Here is a 17,500-nt window from a genome sequence, read left to right as displayed (position 1 = left end):
AACAATACGGAAGATATGGGCACATAGACCCACCCGAAGTGAATTGTACCATCCGTGGCCATGGGGTAAGCACTTTATATTTGAAATCCGAATGTTAATGTGGATGTACGGGCCGTAAATGGAGAAAGTGCAAACACCAGGTTGAAGTCTCGTCATGGCTGTCATGATATGACAGTCATGTTTCAGGGCTAAACTTCCCCAAGCAGCCATGGCCCACAGCTAGCTGGCTAAAAGTAACGCTAACGTTACAGTCAGTCAGCCAGACTCCAAACGCTGATCGAAACAACTTTAATCCCTACACAGGATCAAACTTACAAAGTTATCGACAGTGATATTTGTCAGTGGTGGAAAGTAACTACATTAACTCAAGTAGCCTACTGTACTTAAGTACAATTTAGAGGTATTTGTACTTTACTTGAGTAATTCCACTGTAACTTCTCTTCACTGTACATCTCGGATCCAGATATCGTACTTTTACTCCACTACATATATTTGAAAACTTTATAGTTACTTTGTAGATTTGGATTATTATTACAAAACATACATTACCCATTTCAGCCCTACATTTCGGCCATTTTAAAAATAGCCAATGCAAAGCTGTAGATCTGCTATTTTCAAAAGATCTTTATATATCTGAAAACTTGAAATGGGACATTCTGCATAATGAGTACTTTATACTTTTGGTCCAGCCAATACCTTAATTTGCACCTTTACTCGAGTACACTTTTAATTCCGGACTTTTACTTGTAACAGTATTTTTTCTACCACTAATATTTGTTAACCGTACGTACTGCTGGGTGGTCCCCGGACCACCAGTGGTCCTTGAGGGGGTTTCAGGTGGTCCCCAGCTAAATGATGGAGAGTTGGTAACCAAATAGACCCTATAATAATAATGTAACCCTTACGGGTCCATTTGGTTTCATTTTACACTCTCAAGAGTTAAATTATTGTTAAACATCTGCATTACTTTATTAAAGAATTGTTATTTTGATCAACGTTTGCCTGTTGTCTCTTCTATGGTACCAACATCAATACAGCATGGAATTGTAACCAACGATAACAAAATATACTAAATAATAATCATAAGTCTTGGGTCTAAGAGGCTAAATCTCATGTAAATGGTGGTCCGTGGCTCAAATGCCGAATAAGTAATGGACCTTGATATGAAAAGGGTTGAAAACCACTGACATAGTAGATTGCTGCTGAGTCTGCAGGCCGTCTTCAACTTGGACATAACAGTGCAGTTCCTCCTGGCTGTTTGCTGACCTGCTGATATGGTGGCATAGTTGTCTTGTGACCTGCACATGCCATATACTCTCAATATTATGGATACACAAACAATTTACAATCTAGGAATTTACTAGCAGACGGTCAAAGTAAGCAGAGTAAGCATGAACTCGAGTTAACATGACAGGTAAATACTAGCCTACTACTGAATACAATAATATAAATACTAGCCTATAGGGCTGTTAACATTCCTCAGAAATGAAATTCGAGGGGCGCCCACTGGCCTAGCGGTTCAGGCGCATGCTACTATGCTGGTAATCCAGCTTGACAGCGTGTCGCAGGTTCGATTCCCGATTCCGACGACCTTTGCTGTGTGTCACCCCCCATCTCTCTCCCCATTTCCTGTCAGCCTACTTTCCTAACAATAAAGGCAGAAAAAGCCCCCAAAATATATAAAATTTGTTTTTTTTATATTGGTCTTAATTATTATTATTTTTTTTTAATGTTTATTTGACATGGACAATACAAAAAACATGTATCAAGTGCTCGGATCCAATAAAAATCATATTTTGTTTGTTTTTATAACTTGATACATTGTTTTTTGTATTGTTCCTGTCAAAAAGAAAATCAAATGAATTTTTATATTGGAATATACATTTTTTTTCCCCATCTTCGAGAAATATCGAATATTAATTTACCAGCCCTACTACTGAATACAATAATATAATTATATATTATATAAAAATGAATAAATAAAGTGTCATTGTCTGTGTTCATTTATCTACACAGGCATGGTTGACTCGACTCTGTATTATGTTGTTGTTCTTTTACTTTTTTTTTTGTCTTGCTGACCGCCTGATTCTATATGCCTGCTGATATCCATGTCTCTCTCCTTCTGGTTGACTCTCTGCGTTGCATTCCTTACAGTCTGTCTTGTCTGTCCCACCAGCCCTCATCGCTTGTTTGTTCTTTGACCTGCATAGATGGTGGAGCGTGGGACAGCCCTGCTGAGAAAGATGGAGATAAACGTGGCAGAGGCAGAGAAGAGAACTGGGAAGAACACTGTTAACATGCAGGAAACCTACACGGTCTACCTCATAGAAACACGGTGGGTCATGGAGGACCTACAGCATCTTTCAAGTGTCCATACATACCTACATCCATACTGTACCTACATCCCAGACACTGGGGTTCTTGTTGTATCCTTTATAGGGTTAGATTTTATACTTGATAAGGATCTTAAATTCATACTTATTGTTCTTTTTTAAGTTAATGAAACTTGTGGGAGGTAAGCAACAGGTGTGTGTGTGTGTGTGTGTGTGTGTGTGTGTGTGTGTGTGTGTGTGTGTGTGTGTGTGTGTGTGTGTGTGTGTGTGTGTGTGTGTGTGTGTGTGTGTGTGTGTGTGTGTGTGTGTGTGTGTGTGTGTGTGTGTGCCATACACACGCACTGTGCGTAATATTCCAAGCCATTTATTTGGGGTGAAAGCAAAAGTGCTGTGGCCAGACTGTACACTATGAACGTGTTACAATGACTGCGTACATGTTGGGCTGTTGTTCCACCACAGAGAGACTATTAAGAAAATACTGCTACACTATTGCGGGGGACAGTTTCCGGGTGAGGTTAATCTTGTGGTGGGTGTATATTTACTATTTAAACAACAAGTGTTATTTTAGTATTAAGATATATAAGCTAATATAAACAGTGTTGTTTAAATAAGCCTATCTTAATACTCTGAGATTGTGGCAATTTGAAACGGTGCCAGATGAAACTCAACTGGTCTTGTATCTTAGTGTTTCTATTTTATTGTTCCCCTCACCAATTTATACACAATTTATTCCCAAATACATTCTATGTGCACCTACTTTACGGTGCTGTACACTTGATTTTGCATCAAATTGAGTGGAATTACATTATATTTTGATAGTGTACTTCACAATCAAGCTAAGCATAGATGGCAGCTCTGTAAACAAAGCATAGATTATGTTGTCATGCAACAGGTTTTGCAGTGGAATTCAGAAAGCCCCACTTTTTGTGCTGTTCCCCTTATTTGAAGTAGCTCTGGATAAGAATATCGACATCAAGAAGAGCTGACCACAGCTATTCTAACTGAAACTAAAAGTAACAAAAGTAGTTTTTGTCCCTTTTTGTCCTCGTCTGCAGGCCAGCTGAGGCTGTCCCAGAGGGGGGGACCCCTGCTGCCCCGGACTCACTGTGGAGACGCTACAGCGAGTTTGAGCTGCTCAGAACGTACCTGCTAGTCACATATCCCTACATCGTGGTCCCGCCACTGCCAGAGAAAAGGGTGAGATTTACATTTTTGCTCAGGTACAGTATAAGATGCATAAAGTGCAAATTACAGAAATGGTCGAATAAGTATTATAAAAAAACTATCATAAAATAGGACAAAACTGAACGGGCATTGCATCTATTCTACAAAGTTCAAGTTTTCTGTCTGTGTGTGAGTGTTTTGGAGTCGGGTAGTCATGCAGGGAGCTGCTTGGCTCCTGCAAGAGTTGATTAACCACTGAAACCCTACACTTAGTTGAAGGTATTCCCATGGGCCCTATACTTACTATACTATACATGGGCTACACTAAATTTAACTCGTTGAGACAAGCTTGTAGATTCGCTGAATGCTCTCCCCCGGAATAGAGATGCTGGGGTTGTACCTTCCTCCCACCTGCTTTCCAGTGTAGGAAGAGATGAGATGGGATGTTGATGATATGGCAACGATGTCTCGGTTGTTAGGCCCACACAAGGGAAGGTCATGTCAGATAAAAGAGAGAAGGCTGGTGGAATGGAGGAACGGTTTGATGAATAGATGGATGAATGATAAAGAAAACGTCTTCAATGAGCTTTTTAACATCTTCGGACTTGTTTCATTGTGCTCCAAAATGTTGGTTTGTACAAGGAAAGGCTTGTAACTGCATGTTACAAGCGTCATGACCAGATGCATGTTCATGACGCTCATGGTATCCTTTTCCTTTCCCATCAAAGATTAGATTTGGTTTTGAATGCGAAACGACCTCTAAAGTAAGATTGTAGTTTCAATGGGAACACAACTGGCCTTGTCTGGGCATGTCGTTTTAGCTCTGAAATTTGCTCTGAAACCCTGAAACCCTGCTGTTTATTAACAGTATATTTGCATAAAATACAGTGGCATTTTACTACTCCTCTTTTCCCAGCTGTCTTCTATCATGTTGGTTTCAATAAAGAATTGTATCCTTTTTTGTTAACTTCCTGGTTCATATTTTCTGTAGGCGGAGTTTGTGTGGCACAAGCTGGCAGCTGACAACCTGGACCCTGACTTTGTGGAGCGACGCAGAGTCGGCCTGGAGAATTTCCTGCTGCGCGTTGCATCGCATCCTGTTCTCTCCAATGACAAGATCTTCTTCCTCTTTCTCACAGAGGTTAGTATTTGGGCAACACACACACACACACACACACACACACACACACACACACACACACACACACACACACACACACACACACACACACACTAAATTATTGATAGTGAGGAACTAAATGCACCCTTCTGGGACTGGACCCTTACAGGTCCATTTGGTTCCATTTCTATACCCTAAATTAACATCGAAGATTTTGTAAAAGTCCCAGAAAAAGAAAAAAAAGTCAAATGGGGTGTCCATGGCCTGGGCCGTAGCGTGACGGTCCAGGCACCCTCGGCTGCAATGCCAGCCTGACAGCGTGTCGCGGGTTCGACTCCCGATCCCGACGACCTTTGCTGCGTGTCACCCCCCCCCCATCTCTCTCCCCATTTCCTGTCAGCCTACTTTCCCTATCCCTCTCTAAAATAAAGGCATAAACCCCCCCCCCCAAATAAATGGGGTGTCCATGAAATAAAATAAATCACTGCTGTAAACCACATTAGCAACAAAAGCACAAACCATATGCCAAACACAATTTGTCATCCTTTCTCATCTCCAAGCAGGAAAAGGAATGGAGAGATGAGGTTCTGGAGACAGGCTTTCAAGACAAGGTATTTGATCTGTAGTACTGTACCTCTCACATACACGTTTTCACATTTATATAAACCTGCCAGTTTCACAGGCATGGATTATCTTTGTTATCTAGATTTAACCACTTATGCCCTATATACGTCATCAGTGTTTTAGTGTCTCTGTTCGTTTTCAGTAGTAAGGTTAACCTTAAGAGTGAACTCAATACAGTTCCGTAGTTAGGTTTTAACTAAACCAATGAGTGTGAATCTGGTCTTTGGACCATATTGGTGTTTAGAGATGCAGTTCAACTGTAGGCTGTTTGCCAAATGAAACCAACACAATGTTTCCTTGTTTTGTGTGTGTGTGTGTGTGTGTGCACGTGCGTGCATGGGTGTGTGTACACTCATGTTTCCTCTAACAGGTTGACTCCAGGCTAAAGTCTGTAAATGCCATGTTCAGAGTCAAGAACCCAGACAAGTATGTGAACAGCATACACTACTGTACACTCAGATGCCATTAACAAGATGATTTCATTTCCTCCCTTCAAACATCAGATTGACTTCATTAATTATCATCTAATTTGTGTTATTAGATTGTAGCTTAAATGATCAAAGTGTTGATTTAATGCACATTACACACGGGATGGAGATTAGCCAGAGAGTTCAGCATTATCGTAAGAGAGTAGTTATGAAATCGTTGTTGCTCATAATGAGACATTTTATTATTGCTGAGACATCCGGCAATAAATTAAATTTGGAACAATTCTTGAAATCATTAAGAATTGTGTGTAATTTATTTGATAATAACCGGGAACCAGGCCTGCTACGGTATGAAGTCCCATTTTAAAGTTATTACAGTTTTATTAGTTAAAAAATTCTTAATTTCATGCAAATATTTGTCTTAAGAACTGCTGCAAGCAATGATGATGAAATGTGCAACATACTATTTATGAAAATAAGACGGTCTTCCTGATGCAGTTTTCTGATTAAAGGTTATGATTTAAAGGTGAAACTATTTAAATCTTCAAGGTGCCTCAAGCAACAGGAGAACCAAAAACATTGACAAGATGGTTTAGTGTCATTAGATTCCCAATATACATATACACACACTAGTGTGTGTGCATGTGTATATTTTATTTTACCTTTGTGTGTGTGTGTTTTTCTTCAGGCGATTCACAGACCTGAAACAATATAGTGATGAAATGAACACTGTCATTGCTCAGCTACTCAGGGTGCGAGCGGTGAGTACTAAGGACACACACACGCACGCACGCACGCACGCACGCACGCACGCACGCACGCACACACACAAACACACATACACTTACCTACTGTATTGCTTACTGCCTTGATGTCAGCTGTTTAGTACATTTGCATCTTGTCTTGGTTGTTTGTCCTACACAAATGTGGATCATGCAAACATACAGTACTGAAGAATAGCACATTGTAGAAATAGACCACAGAGATGTGTGTTTAGAATAGCTTTTTGTAATGTCTCTATGAGAGTAACAAAGGCAATGTGGTCCCTATGCTTAACTGGTTTCTGTCTGTCTGTGTCCCAGAAAGTAGCAGACAGGCTGTATGGAGTCTACAAGGTCCATGGAAACTACGGCCGTGTCTTCAGGTAGGAAACGTACCACAATTAGTCAAGTCATTTGTCGTTATGGCCAAAATTCTGAATTTGTCAGAAACTGTGGTTTCTTACTGTAGGCAATAAAGAAGAGTAATGTGACATTCACAATTCATTTGTGACATTGCCTGACCAGTTAGCTGTGTTCTGTACTTTTTTATTTTTTGTTAACCAGTGAGTGGAGCGCTATAGAGAAGGAGATGGGAGATGGACTGCAGAGTGCAGGCCACCATATGGACACGTAAGCACGCACGCACGCACGCACGCACGCACGCACGCACGCACGCACGCACGCACGCACGCACGCACGCACGCACGCACACAGAGATCAGAAAGACGGTGAGCTGGAGAGTGAGTGAAAATTAAACGCACAAAGCATAGCTTAGTTCGCGACCATTTCAGAAGTACGAATGACAAAATTGCATGTAACCTCAGCAGCATGCTAAATCATTCAAAATGCAAGCACCTGTGCATCCAAGCAATCCATTACGCACAGATGGGGACACAAAGAAGAACGTGATGTGTGACATACTATAACTACACAACTTCAGAGGAAAATGGGCAAGTAAGAGCTACCTTAGAGATGTTTCCCCATTCCTCTAAATGAATCCATTAGAATGGTAAGAAGGTTAACAGCCTCCTATTTCCCAGGCTGGCTACCTGTAACTAAACCTACCAGACACTATCTGTGTGTACCGGCGATGTCCCTGCTGTTCTCAGCAGCGAACCTTACGCAGTCTGCGCACTTGATTGACACCAGAACACATTGACATGTTAATCTTCCTTAAGAAAAATATGTGGACTAACCTATGGCCAGTCAGTAGCCTGGGTCTCATCAAGCTGTGTAGTCTGCCTACCGTGGTTTTTTTTTTGTGCAAAAAGGGCCACGCCCACAAACTTTAGAAGCCAATCGTAGCCAAATTATAATTGAATATAAAAGATCTGACAGATATGACCATCGCTGCTGAACTTTTATGTAAATGTTTTACATTTTATTTCTTAACAATGGAAGACTGCTACATCTTATGTCTTTATAAACTAATATATATATTATATAATTTTGCACTACCAGTACAGATGCTTCATATCCAGTTACACACTTTTGAGGAGAGTAGAGGGAAAGAGAAAAGAGAGTTACAACACTCTTCTTTGATCTCACCGCGATGTGACGCCATCACGTTTTTTATACATTCTTCTTGTTCTTGCCATCTCTGAGCACATTGCGCACATTGTTTCCAATATAAATATTCGCCACCGCTGCTACAACTTCCTCCTATAGGGGAAACGCTGTAATCCCTTGGCCTGGCGGGGATCAAATAAACATTAAATACACTTTTGGGCACTCGGGTGGCACAGTGGTTAAGTCCCTGGCCACCACCACGGAGGTTGTGGGTTTGAATCCACGTGGTGCATCCGGCTCTGTCGGAACACAATTGGCCCGTGTTCGGGGGAGGGAAGCCGGGCGAGATTGGTCATTGCAGGCTGGGGCGGCACCCGTCAGTAGGGAGTGTTGGACGGGAGAAGTGGGATGAAGGTCCTACGTCCTCCCGGTGAGGGCTCCACACTGGCAGGTGAGTCAGTGGCACAGCAGTGACAACACAGAAATGTGTGTGGGGAGGAATTAATTGGCATAACGACTAATTTGGGAAGAAAACATTGGCTAAAAAATTATTGGCTACTCTAAATATTACTACTCTAAAGAATTTTTCAAATAACTGTTAATTAACCGATTAATGATGTCATGATAATGATAACCGATTAATGATGGTTCCAAAACTATCCGTTTTGACATCCCTATCTGGTACAGGTATGCCTACACAGTAAAGTCCTTGATGTTAATCGAACACTCCGCCTTTTTCAGTGTGTGCACTGCACATAGACACGGTGCTTTACGTGTTGTGTTTGTGTTCAAATACACAGGCACTGCTTTAAGTGTGGTGTCTGTGTGTGTTCAGATATGCTGCATCAGTAGATGACATCCTGGAGGAAGAGGAACACTATGCTGACCAACTGAAAGAATATCTCTTCTACACCGACTCACTCAGGTGTGTGTGTGTGTGTGTGTGTGTGTGTGTGTGTGTGTGTGTGTGTGTGTGTGTGTGTGTGTGTGTGTGTGTGTGTGTGTGTGTGTGTGTGTGTGTGTGTGTGTGTGTGTGTGTGTGTGTGTGTGTGTGTGTGTGTGTGTGTGTGTGTGTGTGTGTGTGTGTGTGTGTGTGTGTGTGTGTGTGTGTGTGTGTGTGTGTGTGTGTGTGTGGGGTGAACATATACCATTATGAAACCAAGCCAAAAACCTGCTAATATGCATGAATGAGAGTTATGTGCTATAAATAGGTAGATTAATTCACACATAACCAAAACACTTCAGGCAAATTGTGTGTGTGTGTGTGTGTAGGTCAGTTTGTAAGAAGCATGAGTTGATCCAGTATGAGCTGGAAACGGCAGCTCAGGACCTGGCCAGCAAGAAACAACAGAAAGAGGAACTGGTGACCGGGGTGAGACACAGGGAGACACTCTCCTTTACGCACACACTCATATACACACACATTTAGAAAATATGGCTGAACACAAGTATGCAGAGATGATGTTCACAGTGAGATAGTTAAGATTTTGATAGTGTTCAGGATCTTAACGCATGTGTGTTTGTGCATTTGTGCACACTTTTGTGTGTAGACGGTGCGTGTGTTCTCTCTAAAGGGGATGACCAGTAAGATCTTTGGCCAGGAGAGCCAAGAGCAGAGAGAGATCAGGGTTGCAGCCCTGGAACAAGGCATCCAGGAGGGAGAGGAGGCCCTTAAAGAGAAGAACATGGAGTCCCAGTAAGACTAAGACACCCACCGTAGACCTAGCCAGCTCAGTGGCCTTGTGGTTACAATGTCTGCCCTGCGATTGGGAGGTCGGGGTTCATATCAAAGACTATACAAGTAGTACCCAATGCCCTCGTGCTTGTCACTCAGAATCAAGGGTTGGATTGTCCCTGCCACATGCTAGCGTCATGTCCAGGGGAGTGTAATTGTACAAGTAGGGATGAACGATATATCGTCATCGTTATATAGATGCGGGATATTAATATTGCAAAAGTCAACGATATGGACGATATCAGTTCCCCCCTCTTGCCTTGCATGTATGCAACAGAAATATACAGCCTACATTGTTTTCAATCAGAGCACCCTGTATTTACACTATGCAGGAAACATCAACAGTGTGACGAGGTGCTGAGTGTCTATTCTGAGCTGCGCGTCCACGTCTCGCCTTGTTATCTAGTCGCCCAAAGTTATGTATTTTGAGACGACAACACCTTGCATTTTCAGCTGGAAACAAAAACGCTTTGGTGGACATATGGCCCAAGTCGTCTATGTCGCATTGATTTGACCGAGCTCAATTTTGTGACGTAACGCCTCCTGACAGAGGCTTGTTTACTCCAGCTATGTTCTTTTCTCTCTCTCATGTCCAACTTCGGCACAAAACACAATGCAATCCCGTATTGCACTTCCCATTACTGTAATGCTTGCATGTTAAAACGTTACCATATATAACACCCCCCACTTCTCCTTCTCCCGTCGCCCCTGTGATCAGATCAGCATAATGTTTAAAGGCTGCTAATCATTATATGAAAATAGAAAAGATAGCACAAGCCTATGACTAAATTAGGATTATTATTGTTTTTAGTAAATTAATTTCAGTTTCGGCCAGATAATGTAGGTTACATGCTTCTATTCATATTCAACTGAAATAAGCAAACGGTGACACTGACAATGGACTAGTCTATCATGCGTTTGTGTTTTTTTGTTTCTTCAGGGAGTTTGTGCGAACAGCCTGGGAGGACATAGAACGCTTCAAAGAACAGAAGGACGGTGATTTGAGAGAGGCACTAATCAGCTATGCCATTATGCAGATCAGCATGTGTAAGAAGGTAAGGCATGTGTGTGTATCTGTGTGTTCTGGCTGTCTGTGTAATTGACCATTATTCACACACAGTGGCCTTTTGCTCAGATGTCATTTCTTTCCCACCCCCAGTTGAGTATGATGTGAGAGCAAAATGGCTGCTGTATGAAAATGCTCATTTGCCCCTTAATAAAGTTAATGGAACCTGTCTAAATTGTGAATAAAACTTCAGTGGCTATGTAGATCTCATTAGCCACTATGTATTAGTTACTGTTTTTGTTTGCGGTTTTATCTTTGTTAGGTTTTCAGTACATTTTACATGAATGAAATCTCACGCCTAAGGAATTGTTGCAGCCTTGGGTTCGTTTTAGTTTTGTATTAGTTTATCTCTCTCACACTCACATTTTATTCCACACTCTCTTTACTCTCTCTTTACAGGGAATCCAGGTGTGGTCCAATGCCAAGGAGTGTTTTAACAAGATGTGAGCCAATCAGTCTTTCCGATGCTCGACATACTGTCAAAACCAATCAGCTTTTTTTATGACTAGACTGGGACCCTCTGTCAGCCAATCTTCCAGCCACAGTCCTGGAGAGGTGCATCATTGGGGCCCAGATCTTGTCTTCATTTTGTAAGCTTCGCTGATTGAAAGTTACTGAGAGTGAGACGCACACATCTATTAAGACAATGATTCCAGGTCAAATCCATTTTTTTAATGTGGAGTTGATCCCTGCCTCTTTAATTCACGTTTTGTTTTTCAATGCCACTCACCATGCACACGGCTGCCTGCAGTAAGGGTACCTGTTGTAAAAGTTCCTCTGTTTACATATTTTTTCACTGTGGTTGCTGCATCCCCAAGATTAAATTTTTTGGAGGGTTGATAGAGACCTAGATTGTACATGCTGAACATATGGTGTTATGAAAATGGAGTACACCATTGTCCTTATTATTTCACATTTAGATTAGCTATTAAGAAGTAATCTACTTAAGTCAGTGGGTCAGTTCTACCCCTCTTTCAAATTGTACTATTTCAGAAAAACTGAAACTCTTGTTTTTTTGTTTTTCTTTTCAAAAATCCTATATGGCACCAGACCAAAAAGCTGCTTCATGCTTTCATTCAGGTTAAATTGACTGTGGTCATTATCACTACTCATATAAACACTATGTATTCAGAGGAAATCCTACACAGCTCATTTTAAATCACAGATCTTGGAAATGGGCTGGCGCAATTCCAATGTTTTGGTATTGCTAGATAAACAGAAAAAGGATTTCAAACACAGCTTGTCATTTTCAGTTAAAATTACGGGCCATCCTATTGCTTACAGGCTGCAGAGTTATGTACTAGCTTATAGTCTGTGAGAGTTCTCACGGACCTGCAGATTTGTGCCACAGTTCCTAGAGTCTCCCAGTCATAGCAGACATGTGTGTTTTAAGTATGCAGGGAAGTCCAGCTGTTTGGAATTCATTCTCAGGACTCAAAACCAAAGGCTCCCCTAAAACATTTCCAGCTTAGGTTTCAAATGAGAATTACAATTTCATGAAAGTTTACTCCACCCCCTCCCCCCCCCCCACACACACACACAGACGTTTATTTATCTGCTATTTAAATATCCCTCAAACCCACGTTGTGAGGCGTTGATTTTGCTGGTATTAAGTTAACCGAATTGCGCATGGGTGTCGCACACCAAAAATACATTAGCCGATCCACAAGCTTACAACACGTGCTGGTACGTGTTGTTGTACATTGCTATTTTACTGGCATCCAACTAAAGTATAAATTGGGTTTAAGAACAGGTGCCAAAGTTGTTTGGCAACTCCTTGTCTTGTACAGCCCATGGGTAAACAAGGGAAGGGAAGGGGAGGGGGGGAGTTGTAGAACCACTGCCGTTGTTGGTAGTGGGTTTTTTCCCTTCTCACCAAACGCCTACACACTCTTACACAAGACACATCCCAGTCACTCGAGACCTGACCTCACATCTTGTAAATGCAGTAGAACCTGGTTCATTTGAACCTCACAATGAAGGGAGGTTTTGATGAGTTTCCAGCTATGAGCCATGTTGGGAGAATGTGAACGCAGATTGTTTGAGTCTATTCTTAAATATAAATCTCAATTGCCTTAAGTTTTTAATTGGTATCAGTCATGTGCTCGAGGAAACAGACTAAACGGGATCTTCATTTGACATTCTGTGTTCACCGTCTTAGTGCCGTGCCCTATTTCCTAGGTCCTGTTTGGATAAAAACAGGAGAGCACGTTTTGCATGTCATATGGGCAACCAAAAGTGACATGTTTTAACCACTTCGAATGAAAAAGGTTGACCACATTGTTGATCATTGTCACTGCAAATATGTTGGACCTAGTGATACTTTTTCGTTTCAAGCTGAAAGATTAGAGGCTTATAAGTGGAATTGGTGTGAATGGATTGACTTACAGTGTAGTGGGATCTTGAAAGTTATACAGAGTTTATTCCCCATCTGCACATCCTACCCTTTTATGTAAATATTCATAATCCATATACTCCTCCTGGATTGGGGCTTTGAGATGTTTTTCTTTTCTTTTTTTTATATATAATGAACATGACTGAGAAGATTTGTTTTTATTTTAATGTTTCTGTAATCATTGTGCCAAGACACTAATAAACATTCTCTTTTTTTTTTTTTACATTACATCAAAGGAATTTCTGCTTCTATTTTTGTTTTTTATTTTGGGTGGATAGTATCTAGTGCACTGGTTCTCAACGTGGGGTCTGGGGACCCCCAGGGGTCCTTGAGGGAGTTCCAGGGGGCCCCCAGCTAAATGATTCTTAATAGCCCAAATGGAACATTAGGGATCTGTAATTTAAATTAACACTGAGGATTAGGGTCCCAGAGAGAAAATAATTTTGTTTTAATTTAATTAAAAAGGTTTAGAATCACCGATCTAGTGGAAGGAGAAGAGAAATAGAGGATAACAACTTAGATGTTGTGAACCTGATACCCATGAAACCACCATATAGCCTGCCCTATATTTTCAACACCTTGCAAAACCTCCAGGAAATGGCTTTTGTACATTTTTTTTATTAAATGGTTATTATCAATATCTCACTTGGTTTCGCTGTATGATCTTATATGTATGTTTGTTCATGTGCTTTTAAAAAGTAAAGCAATTTTATATGTAAAGGGTAGAATTGAGAGAGACTAGTTAACAAGGTGCTGTAACTCAGCTCTGTCCCAATATGGCTCCAAATCCAATCTATTTGCAGTATTTTAAACCTGTGTAACTGTTGTTTTAATGTAGGCTGTCTCGAACTATTTTCCATTTAGCTACGTGATTTTAGGCTACTTTTAATGGTAAACTGGAATAAATGTGCTTGTAATTATAAAATGATTGCTCCACCTGCTGGCATACCATAGGATAAAGAAATCATATTGTACAGTCATGCATTCCTGATCCTCGGCAGGTGTGTGTGTGTACTGAGCTCTGTGCCTTGAGGGGTTTCTCATACATTTTAATGTAAAGAAAATCAGTGTTGCACACTATGCACAGCACTATAAGGTAGAATCTGAAGTAATCTGAAGCTCTGCTGTGTATACTGAATCTGTCTGTATTCCCTTTTCTTCAGTGGTGGAAGAAGTTCAAATTGTTTTACTTGAGTAAAAGTATCAATACCACCATGATGTAGAAATACACTGTTACAAGTAAAAGTAACAGAAGTAACAGTAAAATATTCAAAATGCACTTGTCAAATAAATGTATAAAGTAGAAGTACAAGTATTGAAAATTGGTACTTAAGTACAGTACTTGAGTAAATGTACTTAGTTACTTTCCACCACTGCTTTTCTTTATTGAATTGATTGATGGTCAAGGATATGAATAGATGATAACCTTCTGAACCCATAGCAGGTGTGTAAGCCCCTGCTGATAGCCTTTCTATGGGCTTGATAACCGCCTGACACGCAACAGACTGATAAAGATCTAGTGATGATGATGGGGTGACCTGCAGTTTACAGGTTTCACATCACACGTTACGAACTACTTTAAATTAATTATCTCTAAAGTTATACGAACTTGAATGACCTCCTATGACTATTTGTGTTATGTCATCCATTTACAGTGGTGTAAGTAACTAAGTACATTTACTCAAGTACTGTACTTAAGTACAATTTTGAGGTATTTTTTTACTTTACTGGAGTGTTTCTAATTTTCAGTATTTACTAACTCCACTACATCTCAGAAGCAAATATTGTACTTTTACTCCACTACAATTATGAAACATGACTGTCATATCATGACTTAACTTCTACCTGTTTTTTGCACTTTCTCCATTTACAGCTACATAAACGTTCAGATTTCAAATATAAAGTACTTACCCCATGGCCACGGATGTTACAATTATGTACGGGCCCTCAAAAGTACCCGTATCTTCCGTATTGTTCAATAAAAAGCATTTTAATCCGATCGGTGGAAATTTCCTTATAGAGTTATAATGTATCAGAGTGCAATACACCTCCCAACCGATGGGGTCGCGTAGTTGAAAGCATATGGAGACAATGGCCAGCAATCGGATTAAAATGCTTTTTATTGATCAATACGGATTATACGGGTACTTCTGAGGGCCCGTACATAATTGCAACATCGGTGGCCATGAGGTAAGCACTTTATATTTGAAATCTGAACGTTTGTGTAGATGTATGGGTTGTAAACTGGAGTAAGTGCAAAAACCAGGTTGAAGTTCAGCTCGCGTCCGTCACGAGCGTCATGCTCGTGACGGACGAGCGTCGTGTGATCCATCATGGCTATCTTCTCTCAAAGGAATCGTCAGGAAATCCTTTCCAACTTGTGCAGGACATTTGGAAGATTGACTCCACATGGCTTAAGCATGTGCATGTCGTGAGTTAGGGAGTATCTGTATGTCAGTCCCAAGGCGATACAAATCTCGGCCTATCCCTCTCGCTTGCATCATTAACGTCAAGCAGTGGTGGAAGAAGTGGGCTAGTACTCAGATATTTTACTTGAGTAAAAGTATCAATACTGCAATCTAGAAATACTCTATTACAAGTAAAAGTCCGGAATTTACTTGAGTAAAAGTACTAAAGTATTGGCATCAAAATGTACTTAAAGCACAAAAAGTAGAAAGTAGCCTACTTATTCCGCAGAATGTCCTCATTTCACAAGTTTTTAAAATGTATAAAATTATTTTGAAAATAGCAGATCTACAAGCTCACAATACTTTGCATCATAGCATTGTGAGCTTGTAGATCGGCTATTTTCAAATGGCCAAAATGTATGGCTGAAGTGGTTAATGTATGTTTTGTAATAATAATCAAAATATACAAAGTAACTATAGTTTTCAAATAATTGTAGTGGAAATATTTGCCTCTGAGATGTAGTGGAGTAAAACATTGGGAATACTCCAGTAAAGTAAAAAAGAATACCTCAAAATATTGTACTTAAGTACAGTAGTTGAGTAGATGTACTCAGTTACTTTACACACCACTGATTAACGTTAAGATATATGTTAAACTTCCCTTGTAGGGATTTGACTCTAACTAATAGGACGGCCAGCCTGTCTGTCTGTGTCTGTGTGAGAGGAAAAAAAAGAAAAGACCCGCCCCCTTAATATAGACCCAGACTTTTCGTTTCCAATCCAGACAATAGGAGCCGGAGACGCCAGATCTGCGGAGGCGCGCGCACACATACACACACACACACACACACACACACTCATACACACAGAGCATCATCCTCACCTTTTTGGAGACGCGACCATTTTCATAACCGACGCGCACAAAACGCCAGTCTAGTCTCTCCAACCAACGCGCAGATCAGACGGGGACATCACATCACGCACGCCGCCCTCTGCATACGAATAATACCTGTAAAGGTTTTTTTTCCCCCCTAAGTGGTTTTGTGTGTTTGAGGCAAAACAGTCCAATTCACTGTCCAGTCCATTCTGCAGCCAGAACACCGTGTTCCCATGATGTCATACCTGTGGATTCTGCTATTAGGGAGCCTGCTCATTGGCAGCACCACCAAGGCACAAGGTAAGCTTTTCATCAGCTCACTTCAGACCTCGTCCAATCTGTGGCATGAAAATTGGAATTGTCCGGGTGTCCGAGTCTGTCTGTCTGTCTGCCTGTCTGCCTGTCTGTCTGCCTGTCTGTCTGTCTGCCCCTCCATCCCACCGTCTGCATTCCCTCTTTGTGTCCCTCTATGTCAGTGGTTTTTCAACCTTTTTCATATCAAGGTCCATTATTTATTCAGCGTTTGAGCCACGGAACCACTGATGAGCTTTAGACTCTCAGGCCCAAGACTTGGAGTATTTTGTTGTCTTTGGATACAATTTCGTCCACAATTCCATGCTGTGTTGACGTTGGTACCATAGGAGAGATAACAGGCCAACGTTGATCAAAATATCAATTCTTTAATTAAGTAATGCCGATGTTTAACAATAATTTAACTCCATTTGGTTTCATTTTACGCTCTCAAGAATGATCTAATAAGGGTCCATTTGGTTACCAACTCTCCATCATTTAGCTGGGGACCACCTGGAACCCCCTCAAGGACCACTGGTGGTCGCCCGGACCACTGGTTGAGAACCACTGCTCCATGTCATGCAATTCTCTCTTTCATTCCCTCCTCTCCCCTCGCTTTCTCCCCGGCAGTCTCTCTCTTTGTCTGTTTCTTTGCCACTTTATGCCTGTCTGTCAAATATGCCTCTTTAGATAATCTGTTTATTCGACATTTAAGGTGCTCAGTTCCGCTTGATTGAACAGATAAATGGCCAACTCTTAAGACATGAACAGGCTTACCGCGATCGTTCA

The 17,500-nt window shown here is 41.0% G+C and overlaps 2 protein-coding genes across 4 annotated transcripts in view; both read left to right on the top strand.

Annotated features, from left to right (window-relative positions):
- The window catches only part of LOC308105602 (sorting nexin-4-like), a 14,276-nt gene extending 552 nt beyond the window's left edge, over positions 1-13,724 (top strand). The window contains exons 2-14 of one of the 2 annotated variants that reach the window (XM_080456433.1): positions 2,211-2,335; positions 3,389-3,530; positions 4,489-4,638; positions 5,181-5,228; positions 5,612-5,667; positions 6,358-6,430; positions 6,752-6,813; positions 6,995-7,060; positions 8,775-8,864; positions 9,212-9,311; positions 9,490-9,635; positions 10,615-10,729; positions 11,140-13,724. In XM_080456433.1, the coding sequence (XP_080312559.1) occupies positions 2,211-2,335; positions 3,389-3,530; positions 4,489-4,638; positions 5,181-5,228; positions 5,612-5,667; positions 6,358-6,430; positions 6,752-6,813; positions 6,995-7,060; positions 8,775-8,864; positions 9,212-9,311; positions 9,490-9,635; positions 10,615-10,729; positions 11,140-11,187 (1,221 nt within the window). In that variant the 3' untranslated portion in view covers positions 11,188-13,724. Of the gene's footprint in view, positions 1-2,210; positions 2,336-3,388; positions 3,531-4,488; positions 4,639-5,177; positions 5,229-5,611; positions 5,668-6,357; positions 6,431-6,751; positions 6,814-6,994; positions 7,061-8,774; positions 8,865-9,211; positions 9,312-9,489; positions 9,636-10,614; positions 10,730-11,139 lie in introns of both variants that reach the window. The other variant, XM_080456432.1, reaches the window with a different exon arrangement.
- Positions 13,725-16,330: 2,606 nt separating this feature from the next.
- Positions 16,331-17,500, top strand: part of LOC308105605 (uncharacterized protein) — a 32,271-nt gene continuing 31,101 nt past the window's right edge. For both annotated transcript variants that reach the window (XM_080456437.1, XM_080456436.1), the window contains exon 1: positions 16,331-16,720. In XM_080456437.1, the coding sequence (XP_080312563.1) occupies positions 16,654-16,720 (67 nt within the window). In that variant the 5' untranslated portion in view covers positions 16,331-16,653. The remainder of the gene's footprint in view (positions 16,721-17,500) is intronic.

The sequence above is a fragment of the Gymnoscopelus braueri genome (genome assembly GCF_963280865.1).
Source record: "Gymnoscopelus braueri genome assembly, chromosome: 18".
NCBI lineage: Eukaryota > Metazoa > Chordata > Actinopteri > Myctophiformes > Myctophidae > Gymnoscopelus > Gymnoscopelus braueri.
This window is presented reverse-complemented; position numbering and strand designations above follow the sequence as displayed.